At 44.7% G+C, this 25,848-nt stretch overlaps 1 protein-coding gene across 1 annotated transcript in view; it reads left to right on the top strand.

Annotated features, from left to right (window-relative positions):
* The window catches only part of LOC146185749 (dermonecrotic toxin LbSicTox-betaIA1a-like), a 56,594-nt gene extending 34,632 nt beyond the window's left edge, over positions 1-21,962 (top strand). Inside the window, exons 2-7 of the mRNA XM_084606678.1 lie at positions 3,041-3,115; positions 5,252-5,519; positions 7,228-7,359; positions 16,520-16,642; positions 18,626-18,863; positions 21,178-21,962. Coding sequence (XP_084462804.1) covers positions 3,056-3,115; positions 5,252-5,519; positions 7,228-7,359; positions 16,520-16,642; positions 18,626-18,863; positions 21,178-21,532 — 1,176 coding nt within the window. The 5' untranslated portion in view covers positions 3,041-3,055 and the 3' untranslated portion in view covers positions 21,533-21,962. The remainder of the gene's footprint in view (positions 1-3,040; positions 3,116-5,251; positions 5,520-7,227; positions 7,360-16,519; positions 16,643-18,625; positions 18,864-21,177) is intronic.
* Positions 21,963-25,848: the final 3,886 nt, after the last annotated feature.

Genomic DNA, 25,848 nt, shown 5'->3' with positions numbered 1-25,848 from the left:
AAATAACCTGAAAGTCTTTTTAAGGTGCATAAATATGCGCTAGCTGATTTACTTGCCTCTTATTATCTTAAGCATGTATCCAGTCATGGTACCCGACGAAAGGATGAATTTTCGGCGTTATGTGCCTTAGCTCTTTTATTATTCCGATTGGCCGTCTCTTTTACCACAAAGAATGGCCTATTCGCTTCGTCTAGGCCAGGATATAAAAAGTTCTTTTTTTTTCTTATATTATTCTTACATCGTAGTCTAGACTATATTTTACTGACGCATGCTTTACGGGTGAGCAGATTAAATAAGTGTGCGACAAATGGAATGCGGTAAAATGAGGAGTTCGGATATTTAACAGAGATAAGGAGAACCAAGAGGGTTCTACTTAAGTTGAGGATACCTCAGAGGGCTATGGAACGAAAAATGGTAGGGGTAACATTAAGAGATAGGAAGCGTGCAAACTGGGTCAGAGAAATAACTCAAGTTACTGACGTTTTAGTGGAAATTAAAAAGAAGAAATGGGCATGGGCAGGACATGTAGGGCGAAGAGATGATAACCGATGGTCGCTTAGGGGAACAAATTGGATTCCAAGGGAAAGAAAGCCTAGCAGGGGGCGGCAAAAAGTTAGGTTAAGAAGTTCGCAGGGGGTCAAGTGGATGCAGCTAGCACAGCACCGGGTTAATTGGAGAAATATGGGAGAGGCCTTCGCCCTGCAGTATATAGGTATAGTCAGGCTGATGATGGTGATGATGATGAAGGAGCGCTGCTGGCGCATTACGCCACCAAGAGGAAATTTCCATCAGAGGCATTTGTCCTGGTGAAAGTTGATTGCTGAGGATACAAAGAGAGCCTAGTGATAATATTTTTGTACTCCGGCGCAGCAATTTGGGCGAGTAATGGCCTTTGACTATTTATAATCACTCACTCAATACACATTTATTTCTGAGATCACTTCACACAGAGTTTTCATTTTTTTACGCGTATCCCCTTGCAACCAGTTTTGTCCATCACGAAATTCAGTACACTTACCTTTAAAATCTAACTGTATTGTGCGGCCACAATTACTGCCTAATCGTTTTGATCACTCTTCCTTCTGGATGTCCGTAAGTCATTGAAACTCGCTTTGTTTGTTTGTTTTGAAGCACCACGGAGAAGCGCAAAAGTTGACTAGGACAAACACAACCGAGCTGCGATGACGACAAAGCTGTCGAAGCTAGAGTTCGCTCCTAAAAACGCTCCAAGATGTGTGTATTCTGTTTAAGGAGTGTTTTCTGCTTGACTTTAATGAAATTGTTTTCCAATTTACATCGTCAGGAAAACTCTTCAGCGAAAAGTCACATTTTACTTGGCAAGTACTCAGGATAAAGCAAACAACCACAAAACTGCAATTTTATGACACGAGACTAAATTTTGAGCATGGTATTATTGGCGCCAAATATAATTCGTTTATTACGTGTGCGAGCCACTTCCGAAAATTTCTCAATAAAGTTAGTTGAAGATAAAATAATAAACATTTGCATGAACAAACTTAATTTCCACCGCGACTGACACAATTATAGCACCGAATAAGAAGTGTCCTCTTTACTAGTAACCTATTATGTACTATATTTCGCTCCGTCCCTCTCAAAATGACGATACTGTTGTTGACAACGGCTGACCAAGCTACGAGGTAGCAGAATGTACCGTCTTTGCCAAAAGTAAACAGGCTGCATATTTTGCTTATTGTTTGAATTCTAAATTCAACATGGAATCCCGTAGTATCAAAACTTGTTAAAAATTGATGGACAGAAGCTCGCCTTTACTTTGCATATGTTTAGAGCTTCAGAAGTTGTACGAATTATCTACTACCAGACTGAGAAGCGGGGCACGCAGCCTGGTTACTTTTGGCAAAGACGGTACATGACGTGTCGCAATACCGCTTGCACTTCGAATCAAGCGCCGTAGCCACTGCAACGCGCCATCACCGGACGTCGCGTCTGTGCCTACTTTATTGCGCGTCTCTCGCGTTCCGCTTCGGTTTCGTACGGAAAAAGCTTCGGAATTCTTCACGCTGCAGAGCTTTAGTAAAAATTAATTTGTCTTCGTTCCAAAAAAAAAAATCATATGGCATCGCCTTGTTTACGGCTTCGAACTTGCGCTTCAGACTAACCAGCGAATTGCAATAATTAAAATGTTAATAGTTTTTGTTAATTACCTCTATAATTAGAATAAATGTGTAGCAGATTTTGTCCACTGTGGTTAAGAGATTTCGCTGCAAATATTCTGTTCGAGTTTTAACTCGTTATTTTGAAGAATATCTTAGCGTTCGCTGAAACTGCCGGTATATGGCCATTGACTGTTTATTATAACTTACGTTTCTCGTTCGGTTGTGAACAGCCAATTTCAAAGTAGTATCAATCAGATCTTTAGGTATACTGGCACACGCACTGCAGAAAATGCGGCGTCGGCATTGTCGGCGTTGTAGGTGCCAGTGTTGTGTGTGAAAAGCCACGCGCATGGCTCTAGCCGGTAGTGGTTGGCAAGCGACATTGATGTCTATTGACTGGTCATCAGGTTGTCTGACACTAGGAGACCGCATAACATGGCCTAATTGAAAGGCACTGCCAGCTCTGGCTCCGCCACTAAGAGATAAGGGTGAGGTCTGACACCAAAGCCTTTAAGGCCCTTGGTTTCCATGTTAAACACTCTGTCTTATAGGCCACGCAAGCACGTTCGTAGATTGACTAAGGAGAGGATTTATAATTATGTCGGGTGTTCTTTCACATAATGTGTTATCTACGACTGTACACTTATCAGTGTTGATGGGACAATACAGGCACTTATAAAGGCTACTGCTTATAAAGGCTACTGATTGATCGAGTACCAAGGTGCACGTTACGAGAACGAGGGAGGCGGCAAACGGGAACAATTAATGCTGTCCTGTCATCCTTAAATGCGGAGCTTAAAGGTCCCGCTTTTTTTTTTTTTTTCGGTTGCCTCTCACCCTAACGCCTACGCTGTTTGCTCTGGATTTCTATTGCTTTTAACAGTGCTCTCGTTTCTTCTCCACAGGGCCCAGAGCCAGCTATGGCACCGGTCAACAGAAGACGGACAATTGCAGCAGTGTTGCTGTGCTTGATTGCCGAGGTAGGTGTGTCTGACGTTTGGGTTTAAAGCCAGCGTATTCATGTGGAAAATGTGACAACAGGTGGACCATGAAACCGACGCGCTGGCAATGAATCGGAAAAGCGCTATGCCGGGCTATATTTAAGTAAATTTCACGAATACCACAAGACGCGCTCATTGGGCACAGTCGCTTTTAATCCTCACTAGAGAAGCTCGCTACCATATTTTTCACATAGTGACAACTGTGAGGCATGCCTCGGAAGCTGCCTGTTACTCCTACCGGGTGTGGCATCGAGCACTTTGATACAACACTTTTTTTTTTTTTTTCAGTTTTGTGCCAAACATTATATTATTGCGTACTATAGAATACGTAATGTTAATTTCTGAATGCTGCCAAAGGCGCTTGCTCAAAACTTTTCTTCTTGAAATGAAACCTTCCTAGCAGCTGAGTTGCACCTGCTTAAATAAAATCGCTAATATGGGACCACAGTGCACGCTTCTCTTCTGGGCAGTTCTATTCGATGAGTTTCGTGCGGTCAGTAAGGAGCGTTTTCGGACTGCGAAAAACGAAAACGTTTTCGGGGCCTTGAGACCAAGTTCAGAGCGTGTGCACTGCATTTGCGTGGGTATTTATTTATTTATTTATTTATTTATTTATTTATTTATTTATTTATTTATTTATTTATTTATTTATTTATTTATTTATTTATTTATTTATTTATTTATTTATTTATTTATTTATTTATTTATTTAAAGGTCCCATTCAAGGGGTATTACATGACAGAGTGGATATAGGTTCACATAAAATTTTCAGTTGATGATCTGAAGGATGATGATTCGGCATGAAGTACGACGGTGTATGGCAAGTCTTTGCAATACTTTGCGGTACGAAAAAAAAAAAAAAAGTGATGACAGAGGCGCAGCTGCTCGGAGAGAGGGACGGTAACGGTGTTCTCGTGATTTGTGTGGCTGGAAGTATGGTAGGCAGGACTGATAACAAACTTGAGCAGGGTATGATGATATATCTCTCGAAAACGGCAGTCTTGCGATGCTACGACGAATTGCTAAGTTTGTAAGAAGATCATTCCGTTTTAGTTCGGTGACACATTTAGGAGTAGGCCGAGTAGATGAATCTTGCTGCATCGTTTGGTTTGCTTCGGAGACGTTAGTAAGGTTACTTTGGTAAGAGTCGCAAACAGCGCCCTTATATTAGTTGGTTTATTGGGTTTTACATCTCAAAGCAATTGAGGCTATGAGAGACACCGTAGTGAAATGCTCCGCTATTTTTGACCAGCTGGGGTTCTTTAACGTGCACTAACATTGCACAGCACGCGGGCGCCTTGCTTTTCTCCTCCATAGAAAAGCGGCCACGCGCGGCTGGCATTGGATCCATCTAGCGATTGTATGTTATATTATCTGCCGAATAAGCGCTAAGTAAGCTATTAACTTCACTGATGGATGTGCTAGGTGCACGGTTCGCCAAAAATAACCAAGTACACGATTGGCTTCGTTAGTATAATCTGCATTTTTTCTTAGATTCAGGTGGAGCTTTTTGAGCTCCAAGTGGTCTGTCTACAATGCAAGATAGTTTACTTTCCACTTTACTACGTGGGTATGACGGCCCGTGACTCTTGCATCTGGCACTAGATTTCTTAGCTTCCCGATAATGTAAAAAAAAAAAAAAAACCTTCAACTGAATATCGAAACATTGAAGGGAAAAAAAGAAACAATGAGCAACTTCCCACTAAGAAGCAAAACTGTGACGTAACGCTCAGCGAAGAAACAATAAGGTTGATTTTCTCCATATTGCGGTATACAGCATGAGGGTGTCAACAGTGACATCATGAAAAAGCCGCGGACACGCGTTGTTAACGTATGTATGCCTTACAATGGCTTGCAGGATGTATAATATGGAGTCGTCGCATAGAGAAGCAACAAACCGACAGAAAAATTCTACTTTTAAACTGTGTAGCAATTAAACTGTGACGTATAGAACTTCTTAAATGACAAATACAAAGATAAAGATCGCTCAGTACTGAGGAAGGCAAGTTATATAATCATGTTAAGCGAAACTTTAGCAGGGGCTTCAATAACTATTTCTTTAGCCAATGTTGTGTTGGAACCGTTGAAAAAACTTATGTAAATACGTTTTCGTAGAGGTCGGCGGCAGGGCCCTCGTCTTCCAACCGGCTGGAAGAACTGGAGCGGCCCTTTTTCAACATTGCTCACATGGTGAACTCAATCAAAGAAGTGGACCAGTACCTGCGGTTGGGTGCCAACGCCATCGAGGCCGATGTCACTTTCCAGAGCGACGGCACGGCCAAGCAGACCTTCCACGGGAGCCCCTGCGACTGCTTCCGGAACTGCTACATGCGCGAGAACATTGTGGACTACCTCGAGTACATTCGAAAGGTCACCGGCACAGGCAAGTCCGCGTCCTTTCATTGCGCAGCGCGCTGTACAGGACAGACCCACGATACGCTGCTCATCCCTGCTTGCGCTGCTCTGCACTAATACATAGCCCCGATGTTGTGATTCGGGTCTGGAGGTCAAGGATTCCCCACAGCGGAGCCATGAGGAGCCGAAACGACTGAGCAGGAGAAACCAAGGACAAGAGCCAAAGAGAGCATTTATATACAACTGTTTACACATCGAAGTGTGTATACAAGTTCAAGGAAGAAAATGGAGCTCCCGTTGTAGACAATTTCCATCGTACGATAATTAAGTACGGTCGGTTATTCGCAGTTCCCTAGCTGGGGAAGTGAAGCCCATTCTGTGCAGTTCAATCAGTGGGACATAAGCGATCACTCCATGTGCCACCCACTGCCGAAGGCTGTGCTTGAACCTCCTTGCTCATATCTTTCACCTTCCTCCCTTCTCTGTTTAGGTGTCAACAGAACAAGTGTGACAGATACTGCGCCTTTTCTTTCCCGTGAACCTATTATTATTAACCTCCCCGCGCACCTTCCGGTGGCGATGGCGATCCTGTGCAGCTAGTTTGCTGTGGAGGTTCAGCTCTAGACTCGAATCACATCAACTGGTGGCGCTCCCTTTTTTTCCGTCATCTTGTTCATACCTCAATATGTAGAAAGATGTATATAAACGCTTTCCTTGACTCTACTGGCTGCGCTGCTCCTGCTTTGCCATCGTGACTCCTCATGGCCCCGCTGTGGTGAAGCCTTGATCCCCCAGACCCGAATCACAACACCGGCAACGCGTGTTGCTCCCCTGGCTGCTCCAAATTAGCGTATTGCCTGTTGCCTTGTACTGTTAAAGCCTGCTTTGTCAAAATATGCCCTATGACATTTGAACAAGCCCCGCCGGGGTGGTGCAGTGGTAAGACGCCCGACTACTGTGCCGGAGTTCCCGGGTTCGAACCCGACCGCGGCGGCTGCGTTTCGATGGAGGCGAAACGAAGTGGCGTCCGTGTGCTGTGCGATGTCAGCGCACGTTAAAGATCCCCAGGTGGTCGAAATTACTCCGTAGCCCTCCACTACGGCTCCTCTTTCTCTCTTTCCACTTTCATTCCCACCTTCCTCCCTTCCCTTACGGCGCGGTTCGGGTGTCCACAGAGCAAGTGTGACAGTTACTGCGCCTTTCCCTTCCTGTGAACCAATTTAACATTTGAACAAGGGTAGAGGGGGGGGGGGGGGGAGCCTCAGTTCGCAGGCCGAGCCAACGTTTCGACAAGTGGACTTGTCGAAGACAAGTCCACTTGTCGAAACGTTGGCTCGACCTGTGAACTGAGGCTTCCCCTCATCTATCCTTGTTCAGTGCTCCTTCATACCGTGTGAGCCATCTTCTTCCTCTCGTTCTACCTGAAATATGTAGGTGAGCTTCGTTCTTACCAGTTTAAACTGGGAAACTATTATGCCCACAGATGTCTCATTTTCGTGCTATTTTGTATTCCAACATTGAGCTTTTGGTTTTTTTCTTTGCTTCGGTTTTCGGTGTAGTAAAGAATATCATGTTGCCGAAATTAATCAGCTCTGAGGCTGAATTTTCAATGAAGGCGATACTGAGTAAGGGGCCAGTGGGAATTAGTTTGCAATGATGGGTGTGCTGTGAAACAAAATTCGCGTGATGCAATAATGAATTGATTGTTGCTGACTTCTATACTTTTATCTTCAAAGCGGATGCCAAGTACAAGAATAGGGTGGCCCTGCTGTTCTTGGACTTGAAGGTGAGCGACCTACCACCTCCAAGCAAGCTTAAAGCAGGCAAAGACATCTCCAAGAAGTTGCTGGAGCACCTTTGGTACAATGGTGAGTAGCATATGTAGTATACTCTCTTAATCTCGTTCCACATAGGTTTCAGTAAGAAGTGGAACTTTAAAAAAAGTTCCGCTTAATAAGTGGAATTTTTTTAAAAAGTTCCACTTATAAGCGGAACATATGTGGAACCAGATTAAGAGTGTAGAGGCGTAACTGCGAGACTCGATAATGTTAGTTGAACGGTTGCTGTTAACACGCATCTAGACGTTAACAGGAAATTAAGCGCACTAGTTACAACACACAAAGTACAAGTGAGAGAGTAGCGTTCTTTTATCATTTGATAGTATAGTACGTTCGTGAGTGCCACCTCAAGCACTGCCGGGCATCCTCTAACTCTTCTGACATGATTAACAGCATCTGCAAAATACCGTATGCAATTCCAGGTTTTGATATCTCCTTGCATATACAACACCAAAAGCAAGTGCACGACAGTCGTTTTGACCGTTGCAAAGTGTTGTCAGATCAATGTCTGTTATTTAGCAGCGCCGTCTTATGTCATCGCTGTATGTTTCCTTAAAGCTAGCGGACGCAGTACACATTTTGTTCGACCACAGGTGCGAACATTAAGGGCTTAAACATAATGAAGTTCTATAAAATAAAGAGGCAAATCAAAGCATGACGTTTGTATAACATGTACGAAGGGCGCACAACGCACCATTTATTTAAGCCTTTGATTACCAATAGTATTTCCTTGCGAGTCGTACATAACGACATAGATTAGTTGGCTATTAGGATATGAACCTGCTTGCACGAGCCACACCAGTGAAGACGTGAAGCATGTTAAATAATATGGATGACTAAACGTGCATACGCCAGAATGACTGAAAATGGTACAAAATGCAGTGGGAGTCATTTCACAAATTTATTGCGAACGCTGACGCGCAGAAGAGTATTGCCAGTATCACCTTAGGCAACAGTTCTGAATAATCGCTCTAACAATAGCCATTCGGGAGGCGACCATACATCTGGCGTCCTACCGTCAGCTTTGTGAATGTCGGCTAAAAAGCGTGAATGAGACTTAATACCGATGTGGCAGAAGCGCTTACAGCCCCTTTAAATGGGCAGTCAATAGCCTTAAATGCGTGTTATGCGTTGTTTGTCATAATATAAAAGATTATTGCGTGGCTTTCGCTTTAAAATATCATTAGGTTAGTGATTGTTACTCATATCAAACTTCAGAAATACCTGGGCATATCTGAAGTTTGTACGCCTGACAGTCAAATGAGTCGAATTTCCGCAGATCAAAAATATAAACTGGAAAGTTCAGTCCTCATTTACAACCCAAATAATTTACTGCGAACCTTGTTGCATGTTTGAATACTTAGATAAACATGGTCATTTCTCGAATAGTGTAAACCGAGAACAAAACAAAAAAAAGATGACAGAAGAACGTTTCTGTCAAAGGCAAGAAAGCTACAAAAAAAGAAATGCGGTGTATTTTTGATCTCGCTCTTTTTTTACGTGTTTGCATTTCCGCGATGCATGCTGTTTGTACCCGCTGACCTCGCATTAACTAGCAATGGTGCACATGTAGACTTGTAAAAATAATTGACGCATTTTAATTAAAAACAGATTTTTCGTTCCTATCAAAACTACATTCCTGGTTCTTGTGGAAAAAGGGCGTTCTGCCACATAGCGCTTTCGTGTTGTCAAGAAGCAAACTTTAGCAGACAAGACTGCGAGTCTGTTGTTAGTAGCTGTTAACCGAGTTCCAAAGTGAGCGTCAGGAGTTTGATCAAACCATCACGTAATGATACAGGTCGAGTGATGCTGCCACAAAATAACATCAAGACCAATGACCAATTTCTCCTTGACTTGTCGCGTGTTCATTGTGTCAAGTTTGCACCGACACTTCTTTTTGTGGTTCTAATTTTCCGCGAAGAAACAGCCTTCACGTAATAGTCAAACTATGGCGATCTATATAGTGTCGCATCACACGAATAAATTAAAATATATTTTTTACCTGCTGTTCAAAAAGCTTTTCTTGGCTGATTTATAAAATGGCTTTGCTGCCTAACTTTCTTGTTCTGCGGCGAAGCCAAATTTGTCTATATTCATGGACCGTGGCTGTCGTATTGCATTTCACTAACACAGGGATAGAAACAGGCTATATCTTTTTGTAGCAGGCCCAGGAGTAACAAAAGGCTTGTTTTGGAGCAGCATTGGAGCCGAAAAAGTCCAATTTCAGAGCATGTTTAGAACAATTTATGGGCTTTTTCGAAGTACTTTGGAGCAGGCTGACGCGTTAAATGCTACTCAGCGCATATTTTTGTTTACAGCTACAGTAAGTTGTATTTATTTTGGCCTCCAATAGTGCAGACAAAACGTTCAAGTTAACCTAAATTTTGAATTATCAAATAGGATCGGAAAATTTGCCGAAAACAGTTTGCACTAAAGTAATTTTATGTGACGAACACCTTCATGACAGTGCCTGCGGTTAAGATAAACTCTAGGTGAAAACGGCAATTTTCTCGGTTTCATCAAGCGCTTTGCTTTGCGCACACTGTCAGCAAGGTTGGAGGATTGATCGAAAATCGTAAAAGCCTCCTTACCCTTTTCACAGTGCGACTCAGTAGTATTGATGCCTCTGCACAAAACGAAGAAGGAAGAAGAAGTGGAGGTTTCCGAACGTCTGAAGCTAGCGCTCTTCCACTTTTCTGGATTTTATATCGCTGTGAACTATTTGTGATCTCGACATCCTTCGGGATGGCGGGCGCGCGACCCTTGCGCCCACCCGCCACCATCGAACAGTCTACAGCGTACTCGACGGGTCACCTTGACGTCGCGGACGTGGAGCTTCCAGACTCGGCAGATGACTCCACCGTGACTGAGATGGATTCCGACAACAGCTACACGCCTGTACAGTCGCGCCGCCTGAAAAGGAAGCTGCGCCGAACATCAGTAATGAGTGAGACACCAAAGAAGAATGCTGAAAAGCAAGGGATCTTTTCCGTGGCCTTCGTACCAACAACGGCAACGGCGAATCTGAATGTGATAAACAGACAGCACCTGACGCAGTTTTTCGACCAGCTGGTTCCTGGTGAAGTTGACGAAGTCAGAATTAATCCCTGGAAGAATGTCCTGACCGTGGATGTCAAATCCCAGGCTACAGTGGACAAGCTGAAAGGAATTGGTGCGCTAGGCAACATGCCGGTCCGTTCCTTTCTTGCACATGGGAAAAAGACTACTGCAGGTGTAATCAGCGACGTTGACCCCGAGATAAGTGAAAGCGATCTCTGCACGCTGATCAAATCTACGGCGCGCATTGTGGATGTTCATCGATTCGGCCGCTCAAAGTGCATTAAATTAGTCTTTGAAACTGAATCCCTCCCATCACACGTTAAAGTGGGCTATGTGAGACACCCAGTTCGGATGTATGTTCCAAGACCTGTGCAGTGCCACAAATGCCACAAGATCGGACATGTGAGCGCCGTTTGTCGAAACGAGGTCTCCTGCCGTCGATGCGGCGGTACGCATCCTCATGAAGCATGCGAGACGGAGACTGTCAAGTGTGCGAACTGCTCGGGTGCCCATGAATCGACGGCTAAGGACTGCCCTAAAATTCGGGATGAAAAACGTATACTAAAAAAGATGGTGAGAGATAACTCGACTCATCAAGAAGCGGCCGCGGCTATTCGTCGTCGCAAGCACCGTTCCCGACGCCGACACAAGGAATCGGAAGGCAAGCCTAGCCTGGATAAGTCAACTTCAGAGTTAACGTCAGCTCAGGTGCCACAACAGATTGAGTCTAATCCCGCTAAGAGTACTCTTGCTGTAATGTCGCAGACAGTGTCACAGGCCAAGGATCCGACAGAGGCTGTTGTATTACCTACCGCCTCTGATGCTGAGTGGCCAGCTCTACCATCAAAGGCCAACGCCAGGCATAATCCCAGTTTGGTTGCCACACGTACTGAAAATTCCGACAACCCCGACAGCCAGCAGGTAAAAGAAATGCTGAAACAGCTGGTTCGTTCAATGCGGGTGCTGCTCTCCAGCATCAACACACAAACAGCAAAGTTTGCTGTTCAGTTTTTGGACGCATTTGAGCCGCTCTTGGCGGCATTGCAATAATTCACAATGGCGCAACAAACTAACCCCACCTCTGTGACGATGCACTTGCGCCGCAGTGTTGTGATGCAATGGAATGCTCGAGGCCTGCGTGGTCGGCTGAGTGACTTCCGACAGCGGGTACAGAAGTACCGCTTTCCTGTGATTGTGATCTGTGAGCCCAACATGCCGGCTGCTTTCCGCCTTTCTGGATATGTTCTGCTATGGTCTAGAGAAGCTAACGAAACAAGCAAAGTGCTGGTATGTGTACGCCAAGACATTGCGCACGTCCGCCATGCTCTGCAGCCCCACAACACGAACCACTACATTTGTTTGACGTTAACCCTGAAAGGACGAGTATGTTCTGTAATTGGCGCTTATATTCCACCGAGAGATGGCTTGGACAAATCATATCTATTTTCAATAATCCAGTGTTGTGCAGCTCCTCGTATTATTGTGGGGGACTTTAATGCTCACCACCCTCAGTGGGGTAGTGCAATAATGAGCAATAGAGGAAGAGACCTGGCAGACTTTATGCATACGCAAGATCTCGTCAATATAAACGACGGCTCACCGACGTTTCTACGCGGAACAACCTACAGCAGCTGCTTGGATGTGGCGTTTGTTTCCAGAAACCTCCATCCCTCCGTTTCTTGGTGTAGTGATGTGGAAACACATGGCAGTGATCACATACCAACGTACATATGCATCAAGTGGTTTGCACCTGCCACTTCACCTCGTGTGCAATACACAGACTGGCCCGCCTTTAGGGCAGCGGTGGAGACTTCCAGCGTGCACCTCCAGTCACCATCTCAAATAGAAGGACTCATTACTTCCTCTCTCAGTGAGAACACTTGCTATGTTAGTGTGCCGGTGTCAGTGTCCAGCATCGACGTGGAATTCGAGCGGCTTCGCGCGATCCGTCGGCGGGCTGAAAGGAAGTACAGAAGAACGAAATCCGCGCAAGATCTCGCACTTTCTCGCCGAGCTAAACGACAAGTTTTGCGTCACCTGGAGAGGTTAGGACGACAACGTTGGAGACAGTTCTGCTCATCACTGGATCCCCGTAAGCCCCTGTCGCGTATCTGGCATGTTGCGAGAAGCTTGCGCACACCTCCACAAGAAAGGCACCCTTTTCGTGCCCTGGCCCTTTACCAACGCCGCAATGAAGTTGACGTAGCTGAAGATTTTTGTAAAATGGTTGTGGGCACAAACCAGGCACAGTTACCAATTTCAGAGGTTTTTGCACCACCTTCGCCGAATGATCAATACGACGTGCCCTTTACAATAGCTGAATTAGACGCCGCTCTTGCTTCTTGTCGGCATTCATCTGCACCTGGTCCTGACGGGATTACATATTCAACCTTATCGAACCTAGGCAAGGATGGTAGAACTGCACTACTTAATTACTTCAATGATATATGGGCTTCTAGTACTGTTCCTGAACACTGGAAAATTAGCCGCCTGGTTGCTCTTTTGAAGCCTGGAAAGCCTCCTCTCGAACTTACCTCATACCGGCCAGTTGCCCTAGCAAGCTGTGTTGGAAAAGTTATGGAGCGCATGGTGCTGGCAAGACTTGAGTGGTATCTAGAGAGTAATGATCTTTATCCGAATATGATGACTGGATTTCGCCGCGGACGCTCTTCCATTGACAGCGTCATCGACCTTGTGGCGACAGTAGAACACGAAAAGCGTCACCGTCGACTAGTAGCTGCTGCATTTTTAGATATAAAGGGAGCTTACGACAACGTCCTCCATGAAGCTATTCTTGATGGACTTGACGACGTGGGAGTTGGTGGCCGACTGTACTTGTGGATTGTAAGCTATCTCAGCGGCCGCTCTGTTTACATGACTACGCCTGAAGGAGATACTACCCACTTTCAGGTCGGTCGTGGAGTTCCACAGGGAGGAGTTCTCAGCCCAACTTTATTTAACGTTGCGCTAATTGGCCTGGTGAGTGAACTGCCAACTAACATCCACATCAGTGCATATGCTGACGACATCTGCATCTGGGCCTCTGGTTCGACGCGCCCACAACTACGTGCGAGACTGCAACGAGCTGTGTCATCAACATCGATGTACTTACGGCGTCAAGGTTTATTTTTAGCGGCAGAAAAGTGTGCAGTGATAGCGTTTACGGGAAAATGTGTCAGCCGCTACCCGATTACCCTTCATGGAGTCGTAATACCATACGTCTCCAGGCACAGATTCCTGGGAGTAATTATTGACCACCGACTATCTTGGTCGAAACATATTGCTATGGTTAAGAAGAGGCTAATTAATTTTTGCCATGTGCTTCGTTACATAGCTGGCATCAAATGGGGTCCAACTGAGCGCTCCTTAATACGGCTTTACGAGGCTCTGTTTGTTGGCTACATCCGGTACAGTCTCCCAGTACTTTCTAGTATGAACATTTCCTGCTTGCGGACTTTAGAGAGCGTGCAAGCGCAGGCACTGAAAATATGTCTTGGACTGCCCAGATGCACCTCTAACAAAGGCACAATTGAAGAGGCACACGCTCGCCCAATGTCCATATACTTGTCACACGAACCACTTCGTATATATTTACGAGCACTTACAAGACACCGTTTTCACCCACTCAGCAAGATTCTGGATGAGAGGCCGGACTGCAGTTTTACAACTGCACTCCGCTGCCATCAGTCGCAAGTACCGACAGGATATGCCCTCCCATATCGTCCCACCCAACCACCATGGACGATGGATAAACCTTTGGTGCACCTTCGTGTTCCCGGAATACTAAAAAAATCTATGGTACCAGTTAGTGGACTCAAACAACTTACTCTGGCACACATCTGGTCAGAATATCCCAGTTATATTCACGTATACACCGATGGATCTGTGTCAGCACAGGCATCCGCTGCAGCTGTGGTCATACCAGCTCAGAAAACGACTCTGCATTTCCTTTTGGGACATACCTCTACATCAACCGCTGCCGAACTTGTAGCCATTCGGGAATCTATTCGCTATATATGTGGGGAACCACCTCAAAAATGGTGTATATTCACGGACTCGAAGACTGCATTACAAATTTTGGAAAACTTCTTACGCCACACTGCCTATCAGTCCCTGGCACTAAACATTACGGAGCTCATCACATCTGCCCAGCTGCAAGGCCACATGATAATGTTTCAATGGATTCCTGCCCACTGCGGCCTCCATGGGAATGAGCAGGCCGATGTTGAAGCGAAAAGCGCTCTCATCAATGGCTTCCAAACAGCTGTGCCTTTTTCAAGAGCGGATACGACGTGTCTTCTAAAGAGTTGTATGAATATTGCTACAGCGACTTACTGGGCTCAACCAGACGCCCGACACATGCGTCTAAGAAAGCTTGATCGAACATTTAAATTTACTGTTCCGCGTGATATTCCGCGTCATCAGGCATGCTTACTACATAGACTTCGTTTAAACGTGGCTTTCACGCGCAAGTACTTACATTTAATTGGACAGATGGACTCACCGGAATGTTTAACTTGTGGCATCCCAGAGACTGTGGACCATGTATTATTGGTATGCCCAGAGTATGCGAACGAAAGAAATGTGCTAGCTGCTTCCTTGAAGCGTTTAGACAAGAGGCCTCTGTCGGAGGAACTGCTGCTGGGCGCTTGGCAGGACAAGGGGAAGGGCATCCAGGCAGTGCGCGCTCTTTGCCGTTATTTGAGCGCCAGTGGACTTGATTCACGTTTGTAAAGCAAGCTGCTGTGTCTGTATATATATTTCATATGCCTTCTCCCACATCGTCACCCATCATGACCTTCTTTCTTCTCTCCTTCCCCTTCCCCAGCGCAGAGTAGCAGGCCAGATTTGAATTATTCGGGCCAACCTCTCTGCCTTTTCCTATCAATAAATCCATGTATGTATGTATCTGCACAAAACGGCCCATCGTGTTTTAAGCATGCTTCACTGCAAAGTCGCAGGGTGAAGCATTGCGGCGAAGCGCGCAGTTCGGTGAAACCGCGCGTGACCAGCTGGAATCAAATTGTGGATGTACGCGAGGGATGTAGAACTAAGTGACGCCATCCCAAAACAAAACCAAACAGTAGTGACGCCCCAAGCAGCATCCGGTACACGCGCCCGCTCCCAGCCGCGAAATGATACATGAAGTAAAAGAAAATCAAAAACTAAGCGATTGAGCTTTGCTTTGTTTCGAAAATGGCGAACTTCAGACCGTCATACCTGCCACAGCGCGCACAATGTGCGCGGGCACAACTATTGCATGCAACTCAGGTTAGGGGAGGCCTATTTCGGCGATCGCTGGCGGCCCGTTTCGTACCTAACGTGTTGCTCTGTTCGTAATAACCATCTCCGAATTAACTATAACGTACGACTCTCCAAACATGCATGGGGATCGGCCGGGATAGCGCTCCCATAGTTCGAATTATTCCATGTTCCGAATTAACGGGGGTTGAAATAAAGACATTACTTTAGTCCAAAAATTGCGTGAAAATTGATTCTGTATTCTATTGGTCAGAATTATTTAGTGAAATGGCCCTAAAGGTTTATATTCGTGTTCACAATAAAAGAAAAGAAAATAGACGAATGACAACCACTAAAAATGTAGTGGAATCGATTAGCTGCTATTAATTTCAGCTCAGAAAGACTCGTACCAACAGCATTTTGTGAAAGCCATGGAGATAAGTTTTAAGACAAGCATAACGAGTGAGGTTAAACTGTCTTGGATGTGGATGCGGCTGCCTTCTTTCGTAGCGAGGGCCTAGTGTTACACACCCGATGATATTATTCGGCTAAATTAGGCGTTGTATATTTGCAATCGTCAATTATTGCGTGAATGGCGGTGTAAAACCCCTACGCAGGGGCATTTGATGAATGAATGAATGAATGAATGAATGAATGAATGAATGAATGAATGAATGAATGAATGAATGAATGAATGAATGAATGAATGAATGAATGAATGAATGAATGAATTGCAGTTTGAGTGTAGCTTGGCGCAACCGGTAAGATTAGAGTGGCGCAATTAGTGCAGCACATTTACTCCTGTCACTAGTAACACAATGCCGATCGATCATGGGGCTAAGATTGGTGTTCTTAGCTGATAAATATAAACATATTCTCTGTTTTGCAGTCGATGTCAACAACACTGTGAACGTCCTTCTGTCTATCGGGCACGTCACTGACAAAGATGTCTTCAAAGGTGTCATCGAGACCTTGATGAAGAACGGTGATCCAGTTATCGCAGAGAGAGTCGGTAAGCAGCAGACCTGCAGTTGTTCACTGGATCATGTTATACAGATGGTTTATATGTTGAAAGTTCTATGAGAAAAAAAAAGATAATTTGCTACTGATTTTTCTACCTTTTTTTATATCATACATAAGCCGCTCCTGTGCCGTATCAGTAAAGATGAACACACCGAATATTTTACTATGCTCTAACGTCGACAGTGGAAGGTTCGCGTTACCGGCCATCTTTTCTGCCTTTTCAAAAGTGTTTTTATGGCAATAAAATTCCAAGACCTGTTACCAATGAATCACAACATACTTCAGATGATTTTGCTTTCGTACAAAGGTTTAGCGCAACAAGCGAAGATAACAACGAAGCTGTTACGACCCTTGCTACTCATGCACTAAACTTGGACTTGTGTAATGTTTGTTGCTGGGCGAGTGGTTGATCATCATTAAAGAAACAGCGCTGGCAGACGAAGTACGAGAAGAAGGACAACACAACGGCGCAGTTGTGCGTCCTGCTTCTGCCAGCGCTGTTTTTTAATGGACTTGTGTGTCGTTTTATGCGCTATCTTGGGCAGCTTATTAAGTAGCAAAGAAACATTCGCGGAGAAGTTTCCAACGTTTTGTGCAACACGAAAGTATGGATTTAACGAAGAGCTTAGCCACGAGCCTTTGTTTTTCTACTGATACCGTAAAGGATGCGAGCGAGTAATTATATAAGCCATGCCCACGCTGATGGCATGGAATTTTCTTTGCGGGTGCTCTCAATGTGTAATCTTGTTTTGAGATTAACTGCTGACGGCCTACGATTTAGAGGGAGATTATGCATGTGCACTTGTAACTGCTAATGTTACCTGTAACGTTTAAAAGTCATTGTGTTGGCTCAGACAGGAGTCCGCAAAGCGGCAGGATCTTCTGCAGACACAAAGCAGGTAGTGTTACTGTCAAAGTGTGCCCATAGAGGCATTTTACATTTATATACATTTATGCAGAATTTTCTGGAGTGTCACGGTAGATTCTTTGGATGGCGAAGACGAAATGTACACTGTGCACTGCTCCGTGAAGCCTATTATACTTAGTATGTTCTTAGTAACTTTCCTCAAGAAGCCATGTACAACTTCTTCGGTCAGCACAGGTCGGGCTCAAGGCCTTACCCAAGCACACAAAGATATAAGAACACTAGATTTGGTACTCCTCTCTTGTTTGCGATAAATCATCAGTTCAGTTCAGTTCAGGCGTTCAGTCGTGTCCGACTCTTCGTGACCCTATGGACCATGTCACGCCACGCTTTCCGGTCTCTCACTATCTTCTTAACATCACATAGCTTCATCTGCAATGCTTCGAGAATGCCATCTAACCATCGCGTTCGCTGCCTACCCCTTCTCCGGCGACCCTCAACCTTTCCCAACATCAAATCTTTCTCCAGCGACTCCTCTCTTCTCATCAGATGACCAAAGTAGCTGAGCTTTAACTTTAGAATTTGACCCTCCAATGAGCAGTCAGGGTTTATGGTCGACAATATCGACTGATTTGATCTTCTGGCAGTCCAAGGAACTCTCAAGAGTCTTCGCCAGCACCACAATTCAAACGCGTCAATTCTTCGGCGGTCAGCCTTTTTCACAGTCCAACTCTCGCATCCATACATCACAACTGGAAAGACCATAGCACGGGTTATACGGATCTTGGTTGGCAGACTAATGTCTCTGCTCTTTACTAGGCGGTCAAGGCTAACCATTGCTCTCTTTCCCAGAAGCAGGCGTCTCCTAATTTCATGGCTGCAGTCTCCTTCCGAGGTAATCTTGGCGCCCAAGAACAGAAAATCTGAAACAGGAAACATAGAACAGGAAATCATAGAAGTCAAGAAATGTACGAGCACACGAAGATAAGGCTAATATTTTACTTTGTGCTACACAGACTGATAAACGTATATCACTCTATTGCCTTCCTGAGTAATTTTTATAGAGCAGGACGTTCTCTAAACACGTCTACTTATCATGTTGCGCAGGCTTCGATGTGGGGCTGAACGACCCGTTGGAGGATATCTCAAAGATGTACAGTGAGCTGGGCATCGACCACAACCGATGGCAGGGTGACGGCGTGTCGAACTGCCTGAGCCTGTTCCGGCCAGCCAACCGACTCAAGCAGGCCCTGCGCTACCGTGACTCACGCAGTGACCGCAGCTACGCCGACAAAGTCTACCACTGGACCATCGACCTCAGCTCTGCCATACGCAACTCCATACGGTACGAGTATAGCACTATCAGGCGTGCGAAGGTGTAATCATTATTTTATGTCGCAAAGCGCAAAACGCCATCGAAAGGTTGCAGGCACCCTTTTATAACTTTCAGCAGCGTTGTGAAAGCGGGACACGTATTCAGTAGTAATACATCAGCAAATAGCGTAAAGGTGGTAGCAAATAATATCAAAGTGGTAAAGCGTCGCGTGGATCTCACACGCACAACATAGCTTCTGAATTTCCTCCAACAATTAAGATATTAAACCGATACCTCTCTCTTTTTCATTTGTTTAAAAAAAAATAGTGCCAGTCTCGGTCTTCAGCAGAAAATTTGTTCATCCGACAGGGAATACCTCTCCGTTCACTAAGTCAGCTTTGGCATGCGTACACAAATACCGATGAAGGCTGTTACGCCATATGAGCTGTCATTTTTGTGCCTGTCGACTTCTCAACAAAAAACTGTGCTGTTTTTCAGCATACATTGTTCTTATATCAAAACATATATATCCTTATATCCTGAATATACTGCGAACGCTAATTATTTGTATCAAATGAAAAACAATCAGCCTTTATAAGGAAGTACGCTGTGCATTAAGAAACAGGCTATGTGCACCAGAACATGGTGACGTTAGTGCGACAAGCGCCGAAAGTACATATTTCAACAGCAAAATCTTGATTCATGTCATTTCGCATAACCTTTCCATATCAAACCTGAATCGGTTTGCACAAAAAATGTTTTATTACTTTCATCGTAGCTTGAAGACGAATTCTGTTCAGCTACCGTTCCCCTGAACACGATGGTGTTTTCTGCTCTTGACCGAGTGTTTTATGTGTCTTGCGGCTCTCACCTCTGCTCCCTCTGTCGCGCGCTATGAGCTACCACACACATATGTTTTACAGAAGCATACCTGCCAAAGCTAATTAAGTTTCAATGTGATCTTGGTCGAGTAGTGTCCCTTTGCGCCACCGGCGAATGTAGGCATTCTTTGTAACAAATTTTAACGGTACAGCGTTAAAGGTTCGGCTCGACAGAAGAGACGGCGGCGTGACAAGAAAATCTTAATTAGCATTGAGGAGTTGTGACGTAGTCATGACGTAATGATGTCGCTTGAAGAAAAATGTCGGTGGTCAAATGGTGGAATCGAACTCTTGGCCTTTCCTCACAAGTCAGAGACGTTATCCTTAGCCGTCCAGCACATTCGTTCGATTGTGCTTTTGAGAAAACACAAAAACGATTCCGAGATAACTGCAGAATCTGCTCTGGAGAAATGCCTAAGCCTAAGCCTTGCTGCGTTGTCCGCGAGGTGTGTGAGTGGGATTCCGCGAGGGACAGATACTGCGCCTTTTCTTTCCTGTAGACCAAATATAGAACGCTGGTGAACTTTGGTGCGGTCAACTGGGTGTATTCGACAAGGGGCGCGTGATGTACCGAGCGCGGCAGCAAAGCTCAGGCTTTCGCATTTCTGCACTGAGACACGTGACCGGAAGCTAAGAACCGAAACCGGAAGTTGGCTGGCGGCCATCTTGGCCCCCAATTACACGCTTAATTGGCTTTAATTAATTACATTAACCATTTTGTCACTTGCACACTTTTCCTTGGCGGTCTTGTCTGATGTTACCATTCTTTTTCAAGTATACCAACTAGTTTCTCTTTTACAGCTCCAAAAAAGTCACTCCCATGCGAAACCGGCCTACATGGCCGTACAGTGCTTAGGCATTAATAATTGAAGTCAAGAGTCATACCGATGTCTGTGAGAGAGTACTGAAGAGAATCCCCCTAAAGACCGTAGGCACTCTCTAACGCAGTGACGTCATGCTCATAAGTCGAACGTTAAGTCTCCTCACGTTTTCTTCCTTCCGGTGTAAAAATGTCTTCACAGCTTACCCAAATATGGATCCGCCAAGCGCGAAGATGAAGATCAGACAGTGCTAAGTCAGGACTCCAAGGAAGACATCGAAGTACAGAGCAGACAAATTTGGTAGTCGCTTCATTTGTCTTCAAGATGGCGTGTGCACGGCGTTGTTGCCTGTGGTGACGCTGCATTGGAATGGGGAAAAAATGGTGCAAAATATCAGTCATACCCTTATTCACCGCGGACTCAATTTTTTACACAAATCATATTGAAAAGTATTTATAGGACCTTCAGGCATGTGGACGTCATATTTGTGAGCTTTACAAGTTCTAAATGAGCGGTATTCTAGAAGACAAATGAGGGGAATTACTTTATGATACCCCTCGTCAGTCAGTCCAACAAACCTAAAGCATTCACTATAGAGCCAACGCACTCACTGTCGTATCTCATCATTTCTCGGACATGCAGACTTGGCGTGGACGGAATCATCACCAACTACCCGGAGCGAGTTTCTACCGTTCTCATGGAAGACCCATTCAAGCGGGCTGTCAAGCTGGCCAGTCCGCAAGACACGCCCTGGAAGAAGGCCAGCATCGAACTCCTCATGCCCGGCGGCGGCGGCAGCCCCATAACCACTGTACTGGGCAACGTGTCTGAAGTGCTCCAGCAGTTCTGGGCCTACGTTGTTACGCGACTGTCGGGACACATATTCCGCCGGCGCAGCTCTAGAGAGTATGATGTCATCGGAGCTGATCCGCCCATGAGCCCTCGGGAGTTGGCGGAACAACGGTACTATCGGTGGCTTCACAAAAATTTGGCCTGATGCAAGTCATGACACTAGGCCAAGTGGCTTCGCGGACCTACCTGATGAGATGCTGACGCTACCCACATCGCCCACGTTGTCTGGCAGCTCCCCTACCGATTCTGCTGGTCCTGACTTGTCTGCCCATCATACTGAGCACACAAATGAGCCCGTGCTAGAAGGATATCACTAATATCCCCAAATTCAGGGCCATGATTGCCGTGGCTATAAGCTCAGTATTGCTAGGCAAAGTGACTGTTTTTCAAATTTTGCAGCATGCAATTGTGGGCGGCGTCAAAAGGAAACGCCGTGGTAGTTGAATTTTATCGAGGCTATAAACTGGGCATGAGTATTGAGAGTACTGATATATTGGTCGTTTTAGATTATTTTATTGTGAATACCAAACATAAGTTTTGAGCATATCACAAAATCAGCCGGTCTTAACTAAACAAAAAATAGGGTTTATGCTGTTTTCTCGCTCACAAGCAAGCTGGCAGTTTGATGCAAAGTTTCATCATCGATCCTGTCACTCTGTGTAGATCATAATCAATTACCTGTCCGTCTGAATCCCTTTCCTAGTTCAAAGAGTTTCTCTGATTCATGTGGTAACTAGTTTAACTGATGTATAAAAAAACAATCTTTATTGGTGCTGCTTTTTGCTAGCAGCGACAACACGCGCACGTTACGTGGCAAAGAACTTTGTAAACTGCCACCTCAAAACCATGCACATGATTTCGTGTCTGTGGAATATAAACGGGGTCGCGTACATTGATCCTCCTACTTTTCGCATACCATTTTTGAATAAACCTCTTGCCGGGTCCGCCCTGTAGGCTATCAACACAGGCGCTAGCGAGATTTTCGAATGAGTGGTATGTGGTATAGGAGGACATTTTATCTTAATTTACTTTAGAAAACCAACTAACAAATACCGTGCTCGCATCGAAGGCTCCGTACCTTGTGCTTTGGTTGCCGTTTTATGGTATCTTTTTATTATATATTTGCACACAGCCTAATTGTTCTGATACATGACTTCGGTCTGCCATTGGCCCTGTGACTCAAGAAGTGTATGTGTAAATTTGTAGGTGGTTTGTACTTGCCTTGAGGAGGCATGTAATTTCTTTAAACATTCTCGCTCGTTCATTTTGAGGTTCTTGTCAGAAATATGGCCTGTTTGACTCTTAAATTAACTCTCGTAAACTGTTGTCAGCATCTTGTCGCGTTATATTTCTTTGCTGCTATGTAGAAGTTTGACCGTCTTGCCTTGTGCTGCAGCATGTAACTGTCATCACATTTACACGGACAGCAGCCGGCGCACATAGGGCTGCTTGCGCAATGCAGTTTAAACACGCTTTGAATTTGACAATCAGCCTTTCAGGATCACTGCAGCTTGAAAAAACATAGCTGAACTTCTTTTCCTCATGGCATCTCATGTTTTAAAAGTTTGAGCGCGAAAATCAACAACATACTCCAATTTTTCCGCAGTAAAGAACGCGGCTTTTGCTCGATCACAAATAAATGCAGTTGTTCGTTTAAAGGCGATCAGAAGAAGCAGCGTAACGAATAATGGGCTGGACAGCTCGGTACAGAAATGAGAAATTTGTCTGCATCTTTTTTCGATTGTTTTAGTCAAGCGAATTCTTTCAATGACTCTGTAATCCCCATCTACCTGTTAACGGGCAAATTTGAACGAAGAAGGAAACATGCATAGTATTTGAGTTATAGTTATAATTAGCTTAGTTTCATAAAACCCAGAATTGCAAAGAGCATTTCGGCGGCAGTGGTTTGGTTTCCGAGTGGTCATTGTGATGATGGCGCGAGACGTCTGTAATTTCATGTCGTGTCATCTACAACATTGTACAGTTATTTATTTAATTTATTGCGTGTCTTGGGAACAATGCGAAGTTGTAACCGACTCTCACCAAAGCGCGAGACTTATGACCACCGTGTAGCTTTCAAGACGCTTACTCAGTGCTCCGACACAGTCTCCATCTCCCACCTTTAGACTTAACAAGTGTACGGCTGTTGCGCAGCACCGTGAGATCTTTATGTCATCTCCAAACGTGTGCGTGGTTTGAAATGTAAATAAACATTGTTATTTGTCTGAGTATTCAGTGCTCGAGCTTTTTTTGTTTTTGTTGTTGTTCTTGTTGTTCCCACGGCGCTAACATTCACAATTTTCATGCACAAATTTGTAACCGTCTTTAGCCACTGCTATGGGTTTCCTTTTTTCTTGAAAAATGAATTAATCAAATCAGAATTGATATCAAGTGCAGCTATTCACTCGTCAACTAGAGGAGATTTATGGCAATAATTTGTCTGTCTACTCGACATAACTGTGGTAATATAGCGTACTGATACAACAAAACTAAAAACGCGAATGAAATGCAACGTACAAACAGCAAAAAAAAAAAAAAGAAAATCGGTAAGTCCTGTCTCTATAAATCAAATGTCCCGGCGTTCGTTTTTAAATGGAAACTTTTTGCCTGAAAGAAACAACACTGTGAACCATCCATGAGACACTATAAGGCTTAATTCAGCCCACTTCTTCAAGAAGCAGCAAGGCAACGCAACGCAAGCGTTCTTGCGTTTCTCCTCAGCCTAAAAGCGGCCGCTTTGTCAGTGAACTAACTTTCATACTTGTGCTCACCATCTAAAGACTACGACGACTGATACACCTCTCGACGGGTACTCTAGCGCTACGAAGGCTGCCAGATCACCAATGCAGTAGCTGGGCTGTTCATAAGCCGCCACTATGGCTTACAAGCTATTTTCCTCGCGCATTTATCATTATGGCAAACGTAAATTGCTGAAATATTCAATATATAGCTGGAAGAGACTTATTATTTAGGGGGAATCAAAGTAAGCTGCAATGTTGCCCACACAACGACTTGGTTAAGCACATAAAAAAACAGGCGTTAAAGAGATGACACACATTGGGCTAAATTGGTGACCCGAGCTATGCAAAGAAGCAGCGAAAGAATATTTTCGCGCGAGTGCATTTTTTTCTTATGATTTGCCGTATCTTTACCTTTATAAGCATGAAAGGCTAATTAAAGTGTACGTCGCTCTCTAAGTTGGCCTCAGCACAGGGAGCGCGAAACATTTATTTTTTGATAAAGATCGCATCTTTATCCAGGCGGCATAGAGCGGATGACAGAAACAGTCGGTACACAGCATTCAAACTATCTGCATAGGTCCGGTACCGTAACCAAAATGTATCCTCAAGCATAAGTATTGTAGTAAAAATCGTGAAAAAAAAAAAAAAAAACATCATGCTAGCAGGATATTGGAAAAGAAAAATTAAAAACTCAAAATACATCTAGAGCAATTGCATATGTTTAACCTATTAGGTCATGTGTAAGCCATATGCAAATTCTGCGATATAAGTGCTGTTTGCCGAGACCCTTCAATCTGCCTCGTCTATGTCATGTATACAAGTTCAAAACGACATTTGGCCGCTTTTTTGCAACCTTGGAGACGTGTTCGGGATCACTTGACCCCCATTTCCTTTGTATGTGGGTGCATAAAGGGATCATTGTGTATCAGCGGAACACTTCCTTACTCCAGACTCAAAATCACTCGACCTTCTAGGTGCTATGTTGCTCGTTAACAATCCAACCCCCGTCAACCGCCTGTAGCAATACTCCTCCCGACAGGAAGGATGACTACTGACGATGGCTGCGGTAATGATTTGTGCCTTTATCCTTTGTAGCAGTTGTCTCCTCCTCTGCTTTTATCCCCATTTTGTTTTTATTTGTGTTCTCTCAGTATGGAGGTGAATGGCGCGGTCGGTGCTAATACCAGTTGCTAACACCGCACACATCAATGTGGCGATATCCGAGAATTGTGTAACGCACCGGTCATTTCACATTACCTCCGTGCCTCTTCAAAGTCCTCTTCGAAGTCTGTTTTGGCCGTTTCAAACATAACTGAGAGCGCTAGCGAAACTTGCTTTTGCCATAGTGTATCGGCATCAACACTTGCGGGAGTCCGTGATCATGTGTGACGAATGTGAACTAAGGTCATTTCATACCCGAAAACTGGTAAATAACGATAACCAGACAAATGTACGTATGTCCCACTACTTATCAGCAGCCGCAACTGAAATGAGGTTGCGAAAATTTAAGTAATCAGCAGAGGTACTCCGACCTTGCCGTCAACAAGAAGCAATCACAAAGTTGTGGAGATCCTTTCGTACTCCACTACGACCACATTTTGAGTGCGCCGATGTGGAGGCCGACGCAACAGAGGCGGTGGCGTTTCGCCAAGGAGAAAGTCAACGCGTTCTGATTGTTGAGTTCTAGTGTCACTTTGTTCAAGCCACTCTACCAGAACAC

This window comes from Amblyomma maculatum, chromosome 6 (assembly GCF_055883805.1).
Source record: "Amblyomma maculatum isolate TAMU_Amacu chromosome 6, ASM5588380v1, whole genome shotgun sequence".
Lineage (NCBI taxonomy): Eukaryota > Metazoa > Arthropoda > Arachnida > Ixodida > Ixodidae > Amblyomma > Amblyomma maculatum.
Note: the sequence above shows the minus strand (reverse complement) of the source record. Positions and strands in the feature narration are given on the sequence as shown.